The sequence below is a fragment of the Vulpes vulpes genome, chromosome 1, assembly GCF_048418805.1.
Source record: "Vulpes vulpes isolate BD-2025 chromosome 1, VulVul3, whole genome shotgun sequence".
Lineage (NCBI taxonomy): Eukaryota > Metazoa > Chordata > Mammalia > Carnivora > Canidae > Vulpes > Vulpes vulpes.
In genome coordinates, this window is record NC_132780.1 from 51,428,847 (window position 1) to 51,447,419 (window position 18,573).

The window sequence follows — 18,573 nt, forward strand, 5'->3', positions numbered from 1 at the left end:
TAGTTTCCTTAAACAATTCCTTCCAAAGGTCTCTAAGCTACATTTTAAACATCCAGCTCTCCCACTGCTTCTAACAAACTCACCCTGTCCCATGCATATGGTTTCTCAACATTTGATATCAAAAATACCCCATATCCCACCAAGACACAACAGAGTGACAATAATGTACTCAACTCAGGATAATAGGTGAGCACTAACTAGCCAAGAACTTAAAAAAAATAGCACAAGGAGCACACAGAAAAAAATTAACAACACCCTAACTGCCTCGGAGGCACACTGTAAGATTTCTGACCAGCAGCACTTTCCAATTGCACCAACATCTCTTTGAGGGCTTTCTCTAGACAACAGGCCCTATTTTGGCCATCCTCACAGCACTTCAAAACTATCACTCACTCAGCCCTGAGTTCCTGATTAAAAAATATCCCAAGCCCCCTCAACCCTCATTTGTTCTATATGTACTGCTGTCAGATTTCCCCTATGGGATCAAACTCCAGTTAGCACAGAAGTAATCTGCCTCATAATCAGCATCCTTTCTCACTCATAACCCTCTCACGTCCCACTCCCCTTGGAGAGTTTTCTGGGATCCTATCCCAAAGAAAGGACTTCGTTGGAATCCTTGATTCAGTCTGTGCTGGGGAAGCCAAAACAAGACAACGGCCACAGTTTTATATATGCCTATATATTTAGTAAAATTATTCTGAAAACAATCTAATTACAAAAAAGCAGCATTGCACAGGGTTATGTTAAATGAGGTGTGTAATAGGTACACAAAAAATTGACATTATTTAAAAATTGCTTTTGGAGCATAAAACAACAAAACTTAGTAATCCTATTCATAAATATAATAAGAATAACATTTGTTTTCTGACCATTTTAAAATAAAGCCCTTGGGATCCCTGGGTGGCTCAGTAGTTTGGTGCCTGCCTTCGGCCTGGGGCATGATCCTGGGGTCCCACATCAGTCTCCCTAAATGGAGCCTGCTTCTCCCTCTGCCTGTGTCTCTGCCTCTGTCTCTCTCTGTCTCTCAAAAATAAATAAGTAAAATCTTTAAAAGATAAAAATAAAATAAATAAAATAAAATAAAGCCCTTAATCCAAAGCTTTGATTTGGGGAAAAAAATGCTTATTGCTTAGCCTTCAAAAAACCCCAACACTGTTATTTTGGAAATTCCTAAAAGTATCACATTACCAAAAGAAAAAAGGCTCCTCCTCTTTTGGAGGAAATTCCCATTGCTGGTGGGAATGTAAATTGGCATAGCCCCTGCAGAAAACAGTATGGACGTTCCTCAAAAAATTAAAAATAGGGGATCCCTGGGTGGCTCAGCGGTTTGGCGCCTGCTTTTGGCCCACGGCATGATTCTGAAGTCCCGGGATCGGGTCCCGCATCAGGCTCCCTGCATGGAGCCTGCTTCTCCCTCTGCCTGTGTCTCTGCCTCTAACTCTTTCTGCGTCTCTCATAAATAAATAAAATATTTTTAAAAAAAATAGAATATATGGGATCCCTGGGTGGCGCAGCGGTTTGGCGCCTGCCTTTGGCCCAGGGCGCGATCCTGGAGACCCGGGACCGAATCCCACGTCGGGCTCCCGGTGCATGGAGCCTGCTTCTCCCTCTGCCTGTGTCTCTGCCTCTCTCTCTCTCTCTCTGTATGACTATCATAAATAAAAAAAAAAAAAATAGAATATATGATCCAGCAATTCCAATACTGGATATGTACCCAAAGAAAATGAAAATATGAGTTTGAAAAGATATATGCACCTCTATGTTTACTGTAGCATTATTTACAATAGCAAAGATACGGAAGCAACCTGCACATCCATCATCCATAGACAAAGAAATAAGGAAGATGTGGTGTGGGTGTGTGTGTAAAAATATATGCATGTACATACAGTGGAATATTACACAGCCATAAAAAAGAGAGGGGATCCCTGGGTGGCTCAGCAGTTTAGTGCCTGCCTTCGGCCCAGGGCGTGATCCTGGAATCCTGGGATCGAGTCCCGCATCAGGCTCCCTGCATGGAGCCTGCTTCTCCCTCTGCCCCCCACCCCGTCTCTCATGAATAAATAAAATCTTTAAAAAATAATAAAAATAAAAGAAATGAGAGTGCCATTTGGTACAATGTTGATGGACCTAGAGGGCACTATGCTAAGTGAAACAAGTCAGACTGAGAAAGACGAATACTATATGATTTCACTCATAAGTGGAATCTGAAAAACAAAATGAATAAACAAACACAAAGCAGAATTAGACCTGTAAATACTGAGAACAACTGTGATGGTTGCCAGAAGGGAAATGGGGAGGGAGGTAGGTGGATGGGCAAAATGTGTGAAGGTGAGTGTGAAATACAGGTTCCAGAACAATAAACAAGTCACAGGGATGAAAGGTACGTCACAGGGAATACAATCAATGGTACTGTACAGCCTCGTATGATGACAGATGGTGGCAACCCTTGTGGGGAGTATAGCACAAGGTAGAGAACTGTTGAATCACTGCATGTGTCCTGCACATCAAACAGATGTAACATTGTGGGTCAACTATACTTCAAGTAAAAAAGAAAGAAAAAATTAAAAAGAAAAAGAAAAACATTCCTTTGCCGTTGTACCTAGAAATGGTTGTCTTCTGAATCTATACATTTAACCCCTAAACATTGATTTGACCAAAATAATCTGAATAGGTTCTAATAGATAAAGGATGCTTTCTTCAAGGTTTATGTTCCTTTTCCTGGAGATTACGTTAAAGTATTTTTTCATTTTGGAGCAGAGTTATTATTCAATTTAGGTTAACTACCATGTCTTGATTCTCGTTACTGGCAGAATGTAAGAGCGCTGGGAGACAAGTCCAGGGGATACAAAAAGGATATACCCAAGATATCCAGGGGGTAGACTCTACCCCCAAACCCAGCAATCACCAACCCCTGACAACTGCCACCACAGTAGGGTCAATGGTGCTGTCAGCAGGAAAGAAAAAGCAAACTGGTGTCACCGTGATCAAGAATGGTTCCTGCTGGTTCTAGAGGGGGAGAAGGGAATCTTTTAAAACAAACCTCAAGGCTCCTTTCACATTCATTCAGAGACATCCCTGTTGGAGCATCAGTAACATTCACTGATAAGCCCCTCAATGCGACAGATTTAAGAGATGTATTACCCTGTTCTACAGGCTCCAACACTTCCCAGAGATCTGGGTCAAGTGTGAAATCTGTTACAGCTCTTGCAGCAGCCACTGCATGGATGACACCATAAAATGCACTCAAATATATCCTCAGTAAATTTGTGCTTCAAGCTCTTTCAGTCACATTTTAAAATTAGAATATATTAATAGTTGTTAAAATCCCAACCTCGATTGTATTTGCTAGCTAAATCCTAAGCTCTTATTTGACAGTTTATTGTCAAAAAGGAAATAAATGCATGTTAAGATGATTCAGTTTCATGTATAAAGTGCACCCAACAAGCTATCTAATGACAGTATTACAATAAAAAAATTCCAAGAGCAGATTGAGAACAGCTCCGAAAAATGTAAAAACCGTAACATTAATTCTGTTATACATTCACGTCAAAGCAGTTCTTCCTCAGCACCTATAAAAGAATGTGAAAGTCAGAATGTTTTTCCAGTTCTTAGTTCAAGTCACACACACCAAATCTAGTTCTTAAAATACTTGGCAATTTTCGTCTTTAGTGCCTTCAATTCAAGAAACAATACTCAGCTTAAAAGGTGCTCTGTAATTACTTCTTACCAATAAATAATGTATTTTTAAAAATAAACAGGGTGGGATGTCTGGGTGGCTCAGCGGTTGAGAGTCTGCCTTCAGCTCAGGGCATGACCCTGAGGTCCTGGGATCAAGTCCTACATCGGGCTCCCCATGACACACCTGTGTCTCCCTCTGCTTGTGTCTCTGCCTCTCTGTGTCTTTCATGAGTGAATAAGTAAAATCTTTTTTAAAAATTTTAAAAATAAATAATAAACAAACAGGGTATCTCATTTTAAATTCTATTGTCTGGGATGCTCCTGAGATTCAAATTAGAGATACAGAATTAACTAGAATGGAGACCTTTTACTTGAGCTGTGTCTTATTTTTATTTTTTTTTAAGATTTTATTTATTTATTCATGAGAAATACACAGAGAGAGAGAGGCAGAGACACAGGCAGAGAGAGAAGCAGGCTCCATGCAGGGAGCCTGACGTGGGACTCGCAGGGTCTCCAGGATCATGCCCTGGGCTGGAGGCGGCGCTAAACCGCTGAGCCACCCGGGCTGCCCTGAGCTGTGTTTTAATAGAAATACGTATATTATTAACCATAGGCATTTATATATAGTATATATATAGTATTCATATATACAGTGCATTCATAATTGGATATGATTCATTATATACCACAATTAAGCTTTTTCCCCTCTTCTTTTTAAGGCTTAAAACACAAACCTACACCCACACCCCCCAGTCCCATGAGAAAGACACCTTAAGACAGATCGTTTTCATCACACACTGGAAAAAATAATTCACTTTGTGTAGGAATTATGGAGTGACATTTCCATCAAAGAATTCTCTCAAACTGACATTGTGTAAATGAAGAGAGCAAAACTACATAATGACTGATTCCTTCATTACCTGTCTTCACTGAGATGACGATTTAATAGTCTCATTCTTTCAGAGTTATTGCTATAAATCTTCATATCTCCTCCTCCCTTCCTCAATAATACCTGGCTCAATCCCTTGTTCAACGTAGTTGCTCAATAAATATTTGTTACATGGATACACTAATTAATTCCATAACACAATTCATACAACTACAAATGAGCATAAATGAGCAAAATGCAGAGAATGATTCAGCTGAGATGATCCTAAAATTAAGGGCTTTGCAGAATTCAGAATCTGTAATGATACTATAGCATTATGGATTGGGTATAAAAAGATCAATGTCAGAAACTGCAGTGCCAAGAAAGTAATTTTACTTTCAAATTAGAACTTGAAGGAACAACAAATACCATCCACATTGGGAACAAGATGTTTTTCTTTTGTGAAAAGTACACTGCTGCCCAAATTGTAATAGTATAAAAGTGAACTACCTGAGAAATGAAGTAATGTATGATATTACACAATTAGAATGAATTTACCCAGCCTAGTTTCCGTCGCTTTTCAGACTCAAAGACAATGGGACCAAATCTTTGAACTGACTGGTGAATTCTATGAGAACTGCTCCTCTAGAATGTAAATGATACTAGGAATTAAAGGAGCTGAATAAAAGACCAAGAGGATAAAGGCAGAAATTTTTTAAATTAGAAATATTATACATATGGAGCCATTTGGATTTGTTCTTTTCATAACTGGCCTTATTTGAGGTACTTGAAAATGAAATGGAATCAGAATACTTTTAATTTTTAATAGAATATGAGAGAGCTTCCCCATTCCCATAGTTTAAGTTGGCATTTCATGAGATTTGCCTCTTGCCAAAAATAATAAATAAGATATAAGTCTGTCCATTAAGCAAAGAAATGCCTAGAAAGAACTAAGGGCCCTCACAAAAGATAATTAAAAAGTCAAGAATAGTTGTTTTGTTATAACAACTCATTCTAAGCATCCTTTCAGCAAGAATCTACAAAAGTGAGATTCAATTATAACAGAAAAAGTTTCGTATTACCAAAAATATCTGCTATCGAAAACATAACATTAATAATTAACCAATAAAGTATCACAGAAACTACTGTCAGCATTATCTATACACAGAAACCAACAAAACTGTTCATATAAAGACAAATTTCAACTTAAGTCATAAACATACAAAGGATACTCTACAGTTATAGAAAACTGAATCTGCTACCCAAGACTAAGTTTAAGACAAGCAAACAGGAAGGGACGGAACCAAGAATGACAACTAACATTAAATCTACAGTTTTAAAATCATCAGAAAGCACTGCAAAGTAGAGTCAATGGTCTGAATACCTTTGTTGGAGCAGTATCCATGAAAAGCTATAGAAAAAAGAGAAAGAGAGAGAAGGGCGTAAAACTTTCATATAAACTAGAGAATCCAGATGAAACGCACACATTCCAGTTAAATACCCTTGTATTTAGGAAATTAAAATTAATTTTATTTTAGAAAATGTTTTCTAAGGTAATCCCTAATACAGTGGTCAGCACTTCTAGAAAGGGACTAACCTCAGAAGCTAAAACCCAAATAACGTAAAGAAATGATACTTGAAGGTCAGTTGGCTCCTACCGACACAGCCTCTGCATCTCTGTCTCCATCTGTGCGCTTTGCCCAGCACCCCCGCACCCACTTACCTCACTCAGAAAGGTGCCTGTCCTAAGCGAGGGACAGCTCTGAAGTGTTTGAAATCAGTCTATCCAGGCTTTTCACCCAACTTACAGATAATTATGTAAAAGTAACTCTAATGTGAAGGACCTTAAAGGATTTACTAAGATTAAAAATAATACTCTGTGGCTAGTATGGGAAGGAAAATAAAATACTGGCTACTAGAATTTTGTTTTCAGTTTAATTACAGGAAAAGATTTAAAGATATAATTTCTTATCAAATCTAACTACCACCTTTGCCAAATACATTGGGTCTCCATGCCCCCTGAAAGGCCCACTGAAGGGCAATTTTGTTTTATTCAAAATAACAACAGAAAAATGTCCTGTCTGTCTATAATATAGACACCGCTCTGTGAAATACTTTTAAAACGATGTTCTAGGGCACAGTCATGCTTTAAATTAACCATTCTGAAAAGTTTATATTCTCTCAGTAAAGAATTTAATGTATTTGTTTTATTTTCTATAACTCTCTACCTGAAGCTCTCCCATGAGGCCTCTTCATCTTTACAAAGACCCTCCCCACAAAGGTTAGCTGCAATTTATAAGGCAATATACAATCTCTTCAGTGTAATAAAAATACATAACAGCCTCAAAAAGAAGAAATAGCTTTGCTTTATTCTTCCTCTTACAAGGAATCTTTAAAGAGAAATGGTAACATTTTTCCCAAGGCAGAAAAGATTGTCAAGGCAGTGCCAAATCTCTTCCACTGCTCTGACAAATACCAAGCCAGCCTCATCTGGAGCTCTTCTGCCCTGAAGATCACTCTTAGAAGCAGAGAAAGGAACACACTGCATTTTCACTGTGCTGATTCACTGGACCTTTGGAGTATTTACACGTATGGGGGAAATGTTTGCTTCTGAGCTTGAAGTCTTTCCAACCGAGATGACTGTCTCAGTCTGCCTTTGCAATCCAGGCCCAGTCCTGGCATACTTCTCATACTTAGAAACCGTTTATGGAGCCCTGGCTGTCAAGGAGGCACCAAGCCAGGCACTTCGCATGCATCTGCATCACTTCTTCCTCCCAACAACACTGTGCACTTTTTACTTTCAAACAGAGGAGAGAACAGAGGCTCCGAAAGGTTAATAATCCAGCTGTGTTCAATCCGCTTAAGGGCAGACACTAGCTGTGTCTCTGCTGTCCTCATACCTAACCACTAGAACTAACTCTTTGAATACCCTCTGAACAAAGTTTTTCTTCCCCAAAGATTTCAACCATGAGGTGGCTTCTCTGTATGCTAGTTATTCTTCAGACTCTCCAAGTTTCATTTTCTCAACACAAGACAAACTCTATGAGACCAGGGATTATCTCCAGCAGTGACCTATTTTTACCACCTAAGGAAGGAAAAAACAAAACAAAACAAAACCTGGCAGAGTAGTTATTCATTATACATGTGGTTGAATGAATGAAATATCCAGAAAACCTGGGCTGTGATGACAGCCAATTTGGAAAACAGCATGAGCACAGGAGGACGTGAATTGTGTATATAGTTTGCTCATATTTCCAAATTCACTAGGTAATTATCTAAATTTAACTTTGCAGATACCACTTATGGAGCATCTAGTAGGACATCACCTATAAGCCTATGTAAGCACAAGACTAAATAGTACACGTCCAACAAATCATTATCTGTAACTCTGCTAAAATAGCTTTATCTGTTGTAAAAAAAAATAATAATAAAAGCCAGGTAATATGGTTTTCCCAAAAAGAAAGTGCATCAATTTGGCCAAAATTACTTCTCTCTAGCCTTAGCTTCTGAGGGAAAAGTGGATGGTTGTGGTATTTCAAGATGATCTCTTGAAATTCTGTTTAGTAATGACACACTTGTCCTGTCAATTCATAGGTGCCCAGAGACCATCGCAGAAACTTCCAAGAGATGTCATTGATATGTATCCAATGCCATCCTTCCATTCTAAAAATCTACAATGTGGTTCAATTCATTCCCATTCAAGGCACAGAGAAATTATAGTTTGCACTGACTGGTAACTCCTAGCATTAGTACCATCTCTGTCATCCAGTTATTCCACTTTCCCTTCATCCCCATGCCCAACCACTCTGTCCAGTGAAACAGTAACAATGCCAACAATGTTAACTTTTTGTGTGTGGTGCCCCAGTGCCTAAGGAATTAGACCTAAAACAGGTAACTAACACGACACCATCATAAGTAAAGACGTTGAAGAATTAAGCATATAAATCAAGAAAGTAAATTAGAAAGAGGTCATAAGCAAGAAGGAAAACGAACACTACATGCTTTGATGAGCTTCAATTATTTTTTTTTGAGCTTCAATTATTGAAACTCAATAATCTGCTACATGAAAGTCTTGAAGAAAAATGAATTTATTTCCTCCCTGAATCAGTGCCCAGGTAACCATATTCCTTTTTTATCAAAAAGAAAAAAAAAAATGCTTCTATCACTGCAAACAATGAATATGCAAGACTATTTTACATACTAAGCATTCAATAAATACTTTTTGAATTAATGAATAAATTTTCCATGTCTAGTGTGAATTTTTTAAATCCTAAAAAGAAAAGGAGGCTGGAGGCAGTGCTATATCTGTTTAATCTGGTGAGTATCTGATATACCATTAATCAGTGCTTTTAAATGACAATCCTGACCTCAACTAGAGATTCTCCAAAAAGATTATTTACCATTATAATATAGACAGCCTTAAACTATCATAGCAGACACTGAAAAAAATTTTTAAGACAAACCACCAAGAATCTTTTTTCCCAAAAAATCTTTTTTAACCAATAATTACCAATTATTTTTACTAGTCAGAAGTTTAAAAAATAAAAAAGTAAAATAAATTGAAGTTCTGTACCAGCTATTAATCCTACAAATTGTCAAGCATAGGGATAATACAGTAATTTCATACTCCTTAATTTTTTTTCCTTTATTAATAAAGAGGAAAGGAGAATGTGCACTATCATTTATGGCCCTCTTTAAGGGATAGGAATATAGAGATCAAAAGAGTCAGACTTCTGACTGCAAGGAGGTTCATAGGAAAATCAAAAACCTGCGTCCAACATTTTTCCTTTGGTATTTCTCCCACCTGTAAATGATGATACTTAATTCCAAAGCCAATCAAAAACCCTCCTCTCTTCCTTTCTTCCCCAGCTTCTCTGACTGATAACAACTCATTCTGATTATGTCTTTACTCAGTATCTCTTTCACATTAATGTATACAGTTTATAGTTTTCATTATCTTTTTTTAACATGATGCACTGGAACTGCATGATGAATATAGCTTAGGTAAAAATTCATGTCATTGCACATGGCAAGAACTGAGTGAACAATCAAGGAGAGGGGATGGGGACCACATGGGAATAAGACATAGGTAAGCTCCTGGTAAATGCCCAGTGCAGCCAGGGGGCTGGCTAGACACTAAGAAAATAGTGGCCACATAACAAAGGACTACAGGAAACAAAAATAGGCATTCAGCATCTTACATTAATATATACACGGGGGCGCCCCAGTGGTTCTGTGAGTCAGGAGCTAGGCTCCATTGTGGCTCAGGTCACATCTTGGGGCCCTGGGATGGAGCCCCAGTGGGCTGCCTGCTCAGTGGGGAGTCAGCTTGAGATTCTCTCTCCCACTCCCTCTGTCCTTCCCCACCCCTCGAAGGTACCAGCACTCTCTTATTCTCTAAAATAAATAAATCTTTTTTTTAAAATGTGAACCATGAAATACCTTGCAATCTATGGGAATGAAATTTGACTTAACAGATTAAAATAGGTTGCAATAAAAATAACAAGGGACTAAAAAAAATAAAAAATAAAAAATAACAAGGGACTAAAAAAAAAAAATCCGTGTATTTCAGGGCAGAGTGGGCAGAAGTGATAATGTGCATTAATCTTTACAAACCAACGCCACTGGTAAGTCTGCAATCCTGTTAGCAAGTGAGGAAGTGGAATGAATTGCTGGGGGGAAATGCTGGTAGTACAGCAGCTTTGGAAAAAAGGCTGCAGGTTAAACACGGCCTTACCATGCAACTCTGCAATTCCCCTCCTAGGTGCATATATGCAAAACAGAAAACATCTCTACGCAAAAACCTGTACATGAATGCTCATAGCAGCATTATTCATAATCGCCAAAAAAGTCCACCAATGAATGGATAAACCTATATATATTTTGGCCAGGCCTCTTCACTTCTACTTTACAGATACAATCATACATGTAGGTAGGTAGATACACTGATGCAGTAGCTGCCATCTGCAGGGACTGAAAACCCCCACATAACCATTTATTTATTACCATTATATAAATCATAATTCAGCCACATAATGCAATACCGTACAGCCATCAAAAGAGGACTCTTCGTGGGGCACCTGGTAGCTCAGTGGTTGGGCATCTGCCTTGGGCTCAGGGTGTGATCCTGGGGTCCTAGGAGCTAGTCCCCAATTGGGCTCTGTGTCTCTCATGAATAAATAAAATCTTTTTTTTTTTTTAAAGGACTCTTCTTGCTGATATGGCAAAATCTGTATAAACTTAAACATGCATAGAAAAAGGAAAGAAAATATTACTGGGGAGATTAACTACATTTATATATCTCCTTTGGTAATGCTCAACTTAGAAAACATTAAGGAAACAAACCGAGGAAAAAAACAAGTTGGGGAGGATGGGACCAGGCTGTCACTTGCTGAGGTTCAAGCCCAATAAAAAGTAATCTGCACTCTAAAACAGACTAATTCAGTACCATTTTTCTAGGAAACTAAGACGGTCACTAAGAGATACCTGGACAAATTCCAGGCAAAGTTGACTCCCTTAGATTTCCCACACACACACACTGAGGCTGGACCTTTCCATAATCTGGGTTTTGTTTTGTTTTTTTTTTTCATAATCTGGGTTTGTAATCTAAATAACAGAATTTTGATTTTATTTTTTAAGTTCATTTTTAATTAACTAATTTAAAGATTTTATTTATTCATGAGAACCACAGAGAGAGGCAGAGATACAGGCAGAGGGAGAATAATTCTTCCAAGGGACTAAGAAGGTGGTCGGGGATTTCAAGGTCAGATGTGTCTTCTCCCATTTTCTGGGGACTCTGAGGTAGAACAGTTTATAAGAATGCATCACTTTCCAATGAAGCGTCTGGCTTTGGAGGTAGACCACCTAAACATTCAAAGGGGAAATACTGCACTAAGGCTGGCTTTTACTTGTTTTTAAAGATTTTTTGAATACAACAAATCTCTCAAAGCTTTTAATTTCAAGCTGAAGAGTTTAATTAAAATACTTTGTTTTTCGGTACTTGAGGCTATAGGAGATGCCTGGCAAACCTAGAAATGTCAAGTTTTGTGGTCTAAATGGAAATAGAGGCCAAGAAAGAACCAATGAATATATCTGTTCTCCAATTCCTTGGCCTCTCTGTATCTTGATTTTTCTCATTTATAAAATCTGAACAGTGGTATGTTTTCTTGGGTTGCTTTGTTTACTGTTCAATGCATAAAGCTCTTCAAAATACAGCTTTTTATATTAAATAAATCAGTGACCGGAAGAGAGAGATAAACGTTGGAAATAAACACAAATACCAAAACGGCTAAAAAAAAAAAAAAAAAAGATTTTATGATAGGGGACTTGATCCCAGGACCCCGGAATCACAACCTGAGCTAAAGGCAGATGCCCAACCACTGAGCCACCCAGGCGCCCCCCAGAATTCTGATTTTATATAATGCACCAGTTCTTTCCTCAATATTCGGCTTAGCAATATTTTCTGAAGTTAAATCATTGTGTTCAGGAAAGCCAGCCATAAAGGAGGAAGATCTAGCCCAATGACTTTACTGTCAAAAACTTTCTTTTTGATGGAGACAATCTAAATGTTCATCAATAGGAAGCTGTCTAAAGAAATTATAAAACATATGTGTATTTAGGGGCACCTGGCTGGCTCAGCAGAGAGTACGTCAGACTCTTGATCTTGGGGGTGTGAATTCCAGCCCCACATTGAATGTAGAGATTACTTAAAAAAAAACAAAATCTTAAAAAACATATATATTTAAATACACATGTACTTTATGGTTTTATTTTCTAAAACCATATCTACTTTGGCCTATGCAGTAATCAAAGTCAAATAAAGCAGGTTCACATGTACTAATCCTTCTGCTAAGAGAGAACACTGTGAAGAAAAAACAATGTACAAAACAACATGTATGCTACCATGCTTGAGTAGGACAGATAACATATAGGTGTATGCACACACAAGTTTCCTTCTGGAAGGGTTCACTGGAAACTAGGAACTTCAGTTGCCTCTGGGGAAGGACACTCGGTAGTGCCACCAACTTTTCACTATAAACTCCTGTGGACCTTCCGAAGGAAGAGTGCCCTACTTGCCCTAAAAATTAAATGCTACGTAGCAAAGTTCCTTTGAAGAGATATGAATAACAAAGACGTAAGTAATGTGTGGGGTCGTCCAGGCGGTCTCCTGGGCCAGGCCAGGGGGGTGGGACCCGCTCTCAGCTTCGGCCAAGCAGGTCACCGGCATCAGTGCCACGTGCTGCGGTGGGGCCGGGCACGTGCCAGCGGGGACCCGCCCGTCAGGTGACCCCTCCCTCCCTGAACGGTTCCCAGGGGGCATCCACCCCGCGCCCAGAAACCTTCCCCTCCACTCACAGCTTCGTTAAAGTCGACCTTAACTTTCCAACTGTCCATCAACCTGGGAAACAATTTCTATTAAATATGCGTTTGCCTGGACACTTTCCAAATTCATATTCTGACCACTCCAGCTCACCCGGCTTATCAAAGGCGACGGGTGGGAAACAGTTTATGAAAGTCCCACACGCCAAAGCGTACACCGTTCCGCGCCACAGAAAACACTGCACATCCCCTCAAAATCGTAGCCAGCTCTGCTGTTTACAAAGCGTTTCCACATACATCGTGACATGTAATACCTTCACACACTTCAGTGTCAATCCTGGCAAACCCAACAGCTGCCACACTGGATTTACTGGTCTTCAAGAACTGTAGAAGCAGCACTGAGAATCAAACGGCTACCAAAGGGCTGCTCTTCTCCAGCCCAGGCTGGCTGCGATTTCTCCAAAGGGACCCCCCCAGGCTCTGGGCACGCACCGCGGCTCAGGAGCCGTCAGTGTCACACCTGCCTGGTGGAAGCGCGGGAGGGGCGCTGGCCCCCGGGGAGGAGCTGGCCTGTCGGGGCGACGACGTGGCCCCGGACGGGGGGCAGGCCCCGGGGGCCGCTAGCCTGGAGGGGGAGGGGCTGGCCCGGGTCGGGGAGGGCGGGGAGGTGGCCCCGGGGGCCGCAGGTGCCGCGCGCTGGGGGCGGGCCGGGGGCGGTGCGGCCCGGAGCGGGGACGCGGGAACGCCGCCGAGGCCGGGCGGACGCCGGGTGAAGCCGGCCGCTGCTCCGGTGCCTGCGCATTCCGCGGGCTCGGGAACCCTCCGGGGTGATTCAGGGCTTCCGACCCCTCCGTGGGCCCACGGAGCCTGCAGCCCCGGGAGGCGCGATCACCCCGACTTAGGAAGAGCCCGAGGCGCCGAGCTGACGCCAGCAATTTAGAAAGGTGACCCTCGGTGCCTTTTGCTGGGGTAGCAGCGTGCAAAACGGATAAAGTTACAGCTTGCGGCACACCCGGAGGGAGAGTCGGGGGAGGCACCCGGGGAGCCCGGCCGCGGAAGGGGCGTGGCGGGTGGGGCTCCGAGGGGGGCGGGGGCGGAGGCGTGCGGGTCGGCCCCGAGGGGCGCCTGCACTGCGGAGGAGGGGCTCGGGCCCCGGGCCCCGGGCCCCGCGCGGGGGGCCGCGTGTCTGGGCGCCCCGGCCCGCGCCCGCTCTCCGGCTCACCGGTGATGTCCAGGTACAGGTCATCCTGCAGGTCCAGGCGGTGCCGTTCCTGCGACGTGGAGCTGCGACTCTTCTTCACTCCGGGCGAGGACGCCGAGCAGCGCCGCGAGCAGGGGGGCGCGGCGGCCCAGTTCGGCCGCCGCTCGCTCTTCCGCTTCATGGAGGCGGCCGCGGCCCTTCAGGGGGCCACGACCATGGCCCAGCGCGCCCGCTCGCCCGCCGCGGCCCCCGCCAGCCCCCCGCGTGGGTGCCCGGGGACGGCGGGCGGCGGTGCAGCCGGAGGAGGGGCCGGGCCCAGCGCGCCTGCCCCGCGCCCTCCCGCCGCCGCCAGCGCCCCCAGCCCGGCCCCAGGTGTCTGCAGCCCGCCGGCGCGGCCGAGGCGACGCTGCTGCCTGCGGCGGGGGGGCTGCCCGGGGTCACCGCGCGCGCCCACTGCGGCCGCGGACGCTGCTGCCGAGGCGCCGCAGCACAGCGGGCCGCGGCTCCCGGGGACCCCAGGAGGGCTGCTCCGTGCAGCTTCATTCACAAAAAAGGGCCCACAACCCTCCTCGGGGCCCTCAGACCTGGGCTTTTCATTGGCCGGTGCGACGTGACGCCACGCCGACGGGGCCTTTCTACAGGCAGGTGCCCGGTGACGCCATAAAGAAAAGTCTGCGCGGTTCCACCAATCAGATATAAACGTGTGCTCGGGCCCCCTCCCCCCACCGCCTGCCCCCAACTTTTGTCTGCCGGTGCTCCTGCAGCGCCGAGACCCCGGGTCGCGCTGCCTTCGGGGCGTCCGCGGAGCCCCCTCCAGCCCACCTGGGACTGACCTCCAGGGCTTCGGCGTGTACGTTTGTAAGAATATTTCTGGGCTTTCCTTGTAAGCGCGCCCAGTGAAAGGGTTCGTGCCACGGCTGCTGGCTTGGGAAAGAGTAGTGACCGATTAAACTGTTCGTAGACTTAAGGTGAAGGTGATGTCACAACTGACCCCCACCCCTTCCCGACCTGGGTGTGCCCGGCACTCACGGGGACGAAACGGGGACTAAGAGGTCGGTCAGCCCGCCGTGCAAACACGATCCACCTCCTTCCCCTTGGAAGCCAGGGCCCGCATTTCACTCCGTAATTGTGTACACCAGTTGCTGAATTTTTCTTAAAAGTATCGACAGATCCAATTATTTAAGTATGGAAGCAAGTAGGGGATTTAATCCTTGAACTTTAGTCTTGCAATCTGGCTTCCTATCTTATTTCTTCTGGGTATCTCTGGAACATACCCAAAACTGTCATTTTGGAGACACTTTAAACAAATGTTCATGGTGGCACCTAAGAAGGTGAATAGATTGGAGTGTAATCTTTAGGCCTCAGAGCCCCGAATTTGACATCTTGCAGTCTATTCCTAATTTTTCACCAGCATTTTAACGTCTTATCCTGCAGTTCCGCAATGACTGCCAGCCTCTGGAAGAGAAAGGTAAATTCGAGTCAGTCCCCATTGAAGCGTCTCAGAAATGCAAATTTTGATGGAGTACCTGGGGCGGGGGACTATTTGACTTATATTGTTGAAGGCCTTTATCCTTTAGCACTGCTAATTAAGGAAGGAAAGGGGGTTGGGGAAAGAAGATTCTGACTCAGCTGAACAGCCTGGAACTACGATCAGCCACTTAGACCAGAAGCTTAGTAATCATGTCCTTTCATCCCGTTTTCCCCTAAGGAAATCAGTGAAGGCCTTAAATATAAAAATGGCCTACCTGTTTGTCTGCAGGGGCAGCAACGAAGGGAAAGAACTCGGAGCTTGAGTAATGCTATGCAAACTCTGCAGAAACCTATCCTCCCACGTCCTCCGCTTTAACCGGAAGTAGGAGGCCTTGCTGGCCTTAGGGGCTCAGCAGGGGAAAGGCCACCTTTGCCCAGACTATCTGGGATTTTGCAAAAGCAAGTCGTTTGTTTCGTTTATTGAGGTATAATTGACATGAAACGTTATATTAGGTTCAGGTGTACAACATGTTGCAAAATAATCACCACAGCCAGTCTAGTTAACATCCAAGTAGGTCTTGTTTTGAGTAGGTATTACATGGAATTGTCGTCTTGGATCTCTAGAATGAAAGAAATGCAAATACCTCCATATACTGTTTATTTAAGGATCCCTTATGTAAGTGTCAAACTAAGATTGAAGTGCCAGAAATTGCACTTACATACTTAACATTTTCTCCTTCAAACTTATTATTGAGGCTGGAAATTCTAACAAAACACCTATGATTCCAATAAAAGAAAAAAAGTGTAATAAAAATAAGCACAGATAATTATATTGTTTGAGCATTTTCACATTTTAGAAACAGAGAATTAAGGTTTTGTTAGTATAACATCATTAAGAGAGAAAATACATAATTATACTTGTAATTTTGCAGAAATGTCTCACATTCTTGAGAGTAGGAAGTCCGTATGCTAAGTACACATATCGAAATTTTAAACTCCATTTATATTTTGTTTTTAGGTCATGTTTAGGTAATGATATTTGTTAGTGATATTTGTTTTTTGTGTGTTGCACTATTTCTTAGTGATATTTGTTTTTTGTGTGTTGCACTTGAGTAATTTGGCTTTTCCTGTTGTTCAATAAGCTGATTCCTAGGCTATGAGAAATTGGCCATAGGAAATGTAGTTTAGTTTGCTTGGTTGATTGGTTAGTTTCTTGTCTACTGTTTGACCATTGATCATAAAATTTTAGAGCTTGAAAACACTACACGATATTTAATCCAAGGCTTAAACAGTGAAGACAAGGGGATCCACAGAAGCGACAGGCGCAGGGCTGGAGTAAGAACCTAAATACTCTTCAGGACTCTGGCTTTCCCTGGCCTGTCTGAGCTTAGAGAACAGATGCGTCTGGTTGTGATCCTCAATATTATGAGCAGCACAGTGAAAAGCAAGAAAGGAGGGAAGGAGTTCTCTAAAATATTCCTCTCTCCTAGGTAAATTCACCCAGAAAAGAATATGATTATGCAACCTTTACTTTTATTTTGGGGGGGGAACATTTTCTGATATGTGTATTTCAGACAAGTCATACTCTGAAAATTTGAAATCTTACCCTAAAATTAGTATAAACTGATCCATAGATACATTGTTAAAATTTCAAATGATGGAGAACTAGCCCAGCTCAGTGTGTAGAGCATGCAACTCTTGATCTCACAGTTTTAAGTTTGAGCCCCATGTTGGGTGTAGAGATTACTTAAAACTAAAATGTTGGGCAGCCTAGGTGGCTCAGCGATTTAGCGCTGCCTTCAGCCCAGGGTGGATTCTGGAGACACGGGATTGTATCCCGCGTTGGGCTCCTTGCAGGGAGCCTGCTTCTCCCTCTGCCTGTGTCTTTGCCTCTGTGTGTGTGTGTGTCTTTCATAAATAAATAAATAAATCTAAAATAAATAAATAAATAAATAAATAAATAAATAAATAAATAAATAAATAAATAAATAAATATCTTTAAAAACAAAACAAAGGGATCCCTGGGTGGCCCAGCGGTTTGGCGCCTGCCTTTGGCCCAGGGCGCAATCCTAGAGACCCGGGATTGAATCCCACGTCGGGCTCCCGGTGCATGGAGCCTGCTTCTCCCTCTGCCTGTGTCTCTGCCTCTCTCTCTATCTCTCTGTGACTATCATAAATAAATAAAAATTAAAAAAATTAAAACAAAACAAAACAAAACCATGCAGTCTATGATACTTTGTTATAGCAGCCCAAGACAAGTGATAATATCTATAAAAATTCATACTAAAGAATTTATGGATAAAGTATTAGAGTGTAACACTTAAAAATGGCTCAATAAACATATTCTCTATCTTGTTCTATCTACCTATTTACCTATCTATCTACCTATGAAACAACGATAGCAGAGTATTAAGAATTGTTGAATTCAGGGAAAAAAATTGTTGAATACAGCTAATGGTTATTTTTTCATTCTTCCTACTTTTTTATGTTTGAAAATTTTCATAAAGTCAATTTTTCTCTATATTCTTACATATTTTAAAGACTTTATTTTTAAGTAATCTCTGCACATGTAGGTTTGAACCCCATGATCAAACCTACAACTCTAAGATCAAGAATCACATGCTCCACTGACTGAGCCAGGCAGGTGCCTCTATATTCTTATATATTTTTAAATTCTTGGGCAGCCCAGGTGGCTCAGCAGTTTAGTGCCACCTTCAGCCTAGGGCATGATCCTGGAGACCCGGGATGGAGTCCCACGTCAGGCTCCCTGCATGGAGCCTGCTTCTCCCTCTGGCTCTGCCTCTCTCTCTGTGTGTCTCTCATGAATAGATAAATAAAATCTTTTAAAAATAAATAAATAAATAAATTCTTTCCTTGATTTTGCCTAGGGTAGTATTCAATTTCTAGATTAACTTGAAGAAAATTGACATATTTACAATATTGAATTTCTTTCACAGTAATTTCTTAAAATATTGATTTTCTTTAATTAAAGGAAAAGGTTCACCTTTAAATTTCAGTCCTTTCTGACTTCAGTAAG

The 18,573-nt window shown here is 42.2% G+C and overlaps 1 protein-coding gene across 14 annotated transcripts in view; it reads right to left on the reverse strand.

The window, feature by feature from the left end:
• CDC14B (cell division cycle 14B) overlaps window positions 1-15,219 on the reverse strand; it is a 100,699-nt gene extending 85,480 nt beyond the window's left edge. For 4 of the 14 annotated variants that reach the window (XR_012002633.1, XR_012002634.1, XM_072764049.1 and 1 more), the window contains exons 1-2: window positions 14,088-14,380; window positions 5,931-5,957 (exon numbers count right to left, since the gene is read on the reverse strand). Coding sequence is in view for 10 of the 14 variants with exons in the window: in XM_072764049.1 (XP_072620150.1) it covers window positions 5,931-5,957; window positions 14,088-14,247 (187 nt within the window). In the remaining 4 variants the exon portion in view is untranslated. Of the gene's footprint in view, window positions 1-5,930; window positions 5,958-14,087; window positions 14,382-15,095 lie in introns of those variants that run through there. The other 10 variants (XR_012002641.1, XM_072764062.1, XM_072763994.1 and 7 more) reach the window with 8 other exon arrangements.
• Between the last annotated feature and the right edge of the window lie 3,354 nt (window positions 15,220-18,573).